Genomic DNA, 6,000 nt, shown 5'->3' on the forward strand with positions numbered 1-6,000 from the left:
GTCTCCATCCCAGATCCATTTGCATGAAGAATCCCATTGCCATCTCACCTTCCTATTGCCTAGGGCAGAATGTGAATTGAGAAATCCAAGGTAAATGGGGAACAGTCCACACCTCCCCTCCCAGAGCCCCAGGGGTGGGTGGCAGGATCTGGGGGTGAGTCAGTGGGGTGGGGACACCATTTCTGCTCACATCTGCCTCCCTGGGAATATAAAGGGAAGCAGTGAGGCCCCGCCTCAGAGCACCCCAACCTTGACACCATGAAGATCCCAGTTCTTTCTGCTGTGGTTCTTCTCTCTCTTCTGGCACTTCACTCTGCTCAGGGGGCTGCCCTGGGTAGTTCTAAGGTGAGCACATCATCTGGATTCTCTTTTTCTTACACCTATTACCTCACTTATTCTTCAGTTTCTTTACCTTCTATCCATTACTGGATAAGTGGTTATTACTTTTTAATATTATCAGGGGTTGAATGAGAAGGTGGGGCTTTAAGGAAGGAAAGAAAGGAGGAAGGAAACAAAACATTCCTGGGAAGACCTGTAAGGAGGGAGATGCTTATATTTCTGGAAGGGGTGATGAAGTATGGGGTGGATAAGGATAAGGAGGTTGGGGGAAGAAGCAAAGGATCTGGGAGGGAGAGTGAGGACAGTGAAAGGAGGATAAACCTTCTTCGCTCTTCCCACCAAAGTTAAAGGAAATCTCAACTACACAGGCTGGACAACTGAATCCTGGGAGGAGACAGGGGCTAAGGCTGTTTGTCTGGGTTCAGCTTCACTATTGTTTCACTTGTATCCCTGAGAGTGGCTTCCAGGTGACTGGAAGCTCTCTACTATCTCTGGAACCTAGGCCATAGCAAAAATCCTTATGAACCAGTCTCTGGCCAGGAGGAATCCTGAGGCCTCTCTATCCCCATCTAATTACAAGGTGGAGGGAGAATGTGCATGCTGGATTTAAAAGTCTGTGGCAGGGGTCACAAACTCAATTGCTTAGGATCCAAGCAAATGATGTCAGTGAGCAAGAGGGCTGGTGGGGCCTCAGGGGAGATGGAGCAAACTTGCCTGATTTAAAAGGGAGAAGTCTGTGTTCCATCTGACTGCTGCAAAGTGGGAAAAATGTACCCAGTGTGGCTGGAGTTTTGAAATTTTTAGGCATAACTGGAGATCTGATTTATGAATTCTTACTAATTAAAAATGTTTAATTTAAAATAAAAACCCTTATGAGGTCTAAACACTTTGGTCTAACCAGTAGGCTACCTGTTTGTGACCTCTGGTGTGGGAAGAAAGGAATAAGAAATAAAAAACAATGAAGCTGGGCAAATTAGGAGAGTAATGAGATGGGCTGCACTGAGGCCTGGGGAGCTGCCAAATGGGGGAGAGGAACAGAGGCTAGGACTTTGGTGGCAATAAAGTCACAAAGCAAACCAATGTCAATCAATTCAAGGCAGGCAGGGCACTTCAGCAACTTGGCTTCAATTAGCATGTTAATCTCCCGCACCCAGCTCTCTGGGTGAAGCACAGGTGTCTCAAGAACACCCCAAGTCAACTAAACAACACTAGCTCATTTTTCTTGGGAGGAGTCCTCTTTCTCCACCCTTTCCATCTGATGCATGTCTAGGTGTTTTATTTCTCTATCTTACAAATACCCTTCCCTTCACCTTGTATATCTGTAAGCCATCTGCCTTGCTGAAGCAGATTGGGTTAACTGAGGCCCCATGTGGAGAATGGGCTATATGCTTGGGGACTGGCCTGTGGAGGAAGGCAGAGCTGATTGAGAGGGTTTGGGAAGGGGGATTTGCTGCCATGTGATCATTTGCCTCCTTTCTCCCTTTTCCAGGAAGAAACCACTATTGGTAATTATGCGAAAGGACCTGAGGTAAATAGCTATTTTCTGACACTCCAGACATGAGTTTGTTCCCATCTCTTCATCTTCATGCTCCTTAGAAGTTTTTCTAATACACTGCTTCTTTGCCTAGGCCTTTAACACTCCATTCCTGAACATTGACAAGTTACGATCTGTAAGTACAATTCTGTAGGGCTTCCCCCACAAGTATCCACATCAGAGAGATCAATGCCTTAGTAGAGAGCTTGCAAAGCTGCCATGGTCCTTTCACCTTTACCAGAAGGCTAGAGGCTAAGCTCTGTACTACCCTGGAACTGACTCTCTTCTGGTCTCCCTCTCCCCACAGGCTTTTAAGAATGAGGAATTCCTGAACTGGCATGCCCTCTTCGAGGTAACTGCCTGAGTACTCCTTATTCTCCTTGATTGTTTGCAGTCTATCCAGGGTAGTGGCAACACATACCAGTTCTAGCTCTCTGGATTCTTTCCTGCACTCTAGGAGAGAATAACTGCCATGCTTGGATGCTGTCCAGTGTACAAGGTTTCCCCAGGAGGCTGTCATGGCTATATCTTATTTTCCTAACATGGTGGTGGGGAAGCAAAGCCATAAAGACAATTCAGAAAAAAAGGAAGACCTTAATCAGTCAAGAGTTTGTTTGAATCCCTCATCCTCTACAAAGAAACTGATATCCTAAGTTGGGTGGCTTAACCAAACTTAGAAGGCTAAATCAGTGACAATGCTGGAACTAGAGCTTGCATCACATGATTCTGCACACACTTGCTATGTGCCCACATGCAAATATCTTCAGTGCTCTGAACCTCAGTTTCCTCATTTGTGATGTGGGGATGATCACAGTACCTGCCTCAAAAGGTTTCTATGAAGACCAAACAAAATCATGACTGTAAAGCAGTTAGTACAAGGTAGATACAGAACAAGGGCACAGAAAATATTAGTTCTTACAAATTATAAAACAATAGCACCACTGCAGAGAGCTTACTTAGTGAGTGCTTACTGATCCATGCTCACCTGACCTGTAACACAGCTCTCATTCTCTTTTTCTATTTTAGACTATCAAAAAAAAGCTTCCTTTCCTCAACTGGGATGCCTTTCCTAAGGTAAGAGGTAGTAAGCATTAGGAAGATAAGAAGGTTAGGAGTGGGGGAGAAGCAGAGCATCTGGGAGGGAGAATGGGGATAGTGAAAGAAGGATAAACCTTCTCCCCAAAGTTAAGGGAAATTCAACTATTAATAGTTAGAGAATGGGACTTAGACTGGCACAGAAATTCCTTTCCATCAGTGCCCCACCCCATCTTGGGCTTCCTTATGGAGGACTCCAGCTCCCTGCACCCAAGGGTCCCCTTCTGACTTCCCTCTCTCCCACTAGCTAAAAGGATTGAGGAGTGCAACTCCTGATACCCAGTGACCGTTCCCTTCAAGACCCAGCGCTGCTGATACCCACTGGAAGAGGGGGCTAATGTGGAATCCTACAATCACTCTTTCCTGGCTTGATAATTCCAATAAAATATTCTCCAACCAAATAGCTCCTGTATCTGCGTCTCTTATCCTAATGGCCTCTAGAAAGGACCTAAGAGGGAGTGGGCTCCAAGGCTGGTAGGCAAAAATCTTGAATTCTGACTGGGTAATAAGATAGAAAGAATTGGGAAGGGCACATCAAGATGTCAAGAGACCCCTTGTGTCTTAGCTCCTTAGTTCTAGCTGACATCCTTGAGGAGCATGGAGCTGTGAATTGCATGGTAAGATGCCCAAGGAATCAAATCTGCTTCAGAACTACTGGCACCCTCTCCCTCCTGCTTTTTCAGAACCTGATTCCCTTGGTGGTGGCAATTTGGTACAACACTTATCTGGAATCCAAGGCTGAGGGCCCATCTTAAATCATATGAGTCATTTGAAATCCTTTTGTTTTTTTCTAAATTAGTTAGGTTATGAATAAAGAAAGCTAGTAGTATGACCCTGGGCCTTTCTAAGCAACCACTTCTTCATCTGTGCAAATAAATAAGAATGATAACAATGACCTTGTAGTGTGGTTATGAAGGTCAAATGAGCTAAGGTATGTGACGTCCCTTGCACAAGGCCAGGTATGTAGTAGGTACTCAACAATAACTTGTTCCCTTCGTTCTCCCAAAGAGCTGCCACAACGACCAGATTCATTATTTACTCAGTTCCTCACTCAACTGTCTGTCCATCCATCCATGGGAAATGTCTTCAAACATGAAAGGGTTTCAGTTTCAGTTCCTGCAGTCTTTTTCTGAATGGAATCTCTGTGTCCTCTGTGCCTGCTCTGTGTCTTAAAATGCTGAATTAGTTGGGATTATTTTTGGGTTCTCCTGAAATATGGGAAAATCAGAGAATAATAGGCCTGTGATCGGCTTAAGCCTGAGTAACAGCTGCCCTCCTTGCGTAAGACATGGTCTCTAGATCAGTGAAGTTCCACCTGGCCAGTTTCACTCATTTACATATCCTTTGGCCCTATAAGCAGCTAAGTTTGCAGACTGTGGTGTGTAACTAACTTGAGAAAGTGGACTACAAAGGGAAATTAAATTGTGAAGAGGCAGGAAAAACTTTCTTTTACTCTCAAGTTCTGTGGCTGGCTTAGGAAATGAACTGACATAAGACATTAACAGGAGAAAAACGTAAAAATTCGTTTAACATTTTTACATGTACATTGGAGTCTTCAAAAGGCAAATAAAGACTCAAAGAAGCTGTGATTCCTAAAAGCTTACATACCTTTTAATACAAAGAGCAACAAATTGTGGAGATGTAACAACACAAAGGGGCTTGTACTAGGGACAATAAACTGCAGAACGTTGACTAGGAAAGATATGAGGGAAACAAATGGCAGATCAGGGTTATTTTAGTAGGTTTGTTTGTATAGAGCTGAGATGACTCCAAGACTCTGGTGATTAGATTGTTCTTCTCTTCTTGGTATAGGGAAGGCACTTATCTCAAGGATGATGTTATGACCTGCCTTTAGGTAGAAAGGGGGAGGACAGAGACCTTCCTGCATCTTCTGTGTCTCAAGTGCCTTTAGCTCAAAATCATCAATGTGCCAAAGTGGCATATTTTGGGGTGGCATATTCTGAACCTCTTCACTTCATTCCTGCTTTCAAAGAGTTTACAGACTAGATGACTAAGACATGTAAATGTTGCTCATACTCTTCCTACTGGTTAACTAACAATAATAGATAGACACACATACACACACACACACACAAATGAGAAGCAAGTTATAAATGGGATCATGAATAGAAAAAGGAAAAAATTGAGACTGGTCAAACATCACAATCAATCAAAATATATAACAAAGATTGAATGCTCATAAATTGGGTGCTAGAAAATGGTGGAGACAACTATAGTTGAACAACAATTTAAAAAAAGAAAATGGAGTAGAGGAAAAATGAGGGGAGGTTCTTAAGACACATTTATGAAGTGGCTAGGTTTTGGGGAAGTACCAGCGTCATCATACAGAAATCAAGACTACCTTTGAGGTAAAGCAGTAGTTCTCAAACTGTTGTCCTAGGATTAGCAGTAACATCACGTGGAAACTTAGAAGACCTACTAAGCACCCAACAATCTATGTTTTAACAAACCCTCTAGGTGATTCTGATGCACTAGAGCCCAAGAACCACTGAGAAAAGGAAAGCCAGAGAATGACTAATGAGAAATCCAGGGTAGTAATTACCCTGTTGGGGAAAATGGAGGAGGCGGGTGACAGAAGGCTTCTACTATTAGTGTTTTTATTTTTTCCTTAAGTATATTGTAGGAAAGGAAAAAGTATATTTTCCTTCTATGCTTCTAGGTTCTCAGCTGATTCTCTGTAACAGAAGATAGATTAACAAGAGAAAAGCACATAAATTTATTTAATATAAGTTTTATGGGACACAGGCACCTTCATAGGGAACTGAAGACCTAAAAAAGAGGTTAAACCTGTATGGTTTTATGCTATGTTTGATGAAGACTGGAAAGTCATGGAAGAATGTGTTGGGCCAAAGAAATATGAGCTCAGTGTAGTAAACTTTGGGAAATTTAACAAGGCCTTCTTTCAGATTCCTCTCAGGAGTCTTGGACACAAAGATGTTCTTTTCATCAGGGTGAAGAGAGGGCACTTCTCACCTGAGGGTGTTATGACCTGCTTTAGGGGAAGGTCAGAG

General features: G+C 43.1%; 1 protein-coding gene across 1 annotated transcript; it reads left to right on the forward strand.

Annotated features, from left to right (window-relative positions):
• The first annotated feature begins 248 nt into the window (after positions 1-248).
• On the forward strand, positions 249-3,371 carry LOC114510899 (keratinocyte differentiation associated protein). The gene is made up of 6 exons (XM_028529410.2): positions 249-345; positions 1,829-1,867; positions 1,968-2,009; positions 2,181-2,225; positions 2,900-2,947; positions 3,216-3,371. The coding sequence occupies exons 1-6, from the start codon at positions 259-261 to the stop codon at positions 3,252-3,254; spliced, it is 300 nt and encodes a 99-aa protein (XP_028385211.1). The 5' UTR covers positions 249-258; the 3' UTR covers positions 3,255-3,371.
• The last annotated feature ends 2,629 nt before the right edge of the window (positions 3,372-6,000 follow it).

This window comes from Phyllostomus discolor, chromosome 12 (genome assembly GCF_004126475.2).
Source record: "Phyllostomus discolor isolate MPI-MPIP mPhyDis1 chromosome 12, mPhyDis1.pri.v3, whole genome shotgun sequence".
Taxonomy (NCBI): Eukaryota; Metazoa; Chordata; class Mammalia; order Chiroptera; family Phyllostomidae; genus Phyllostomus; species Phyllostomus discolor.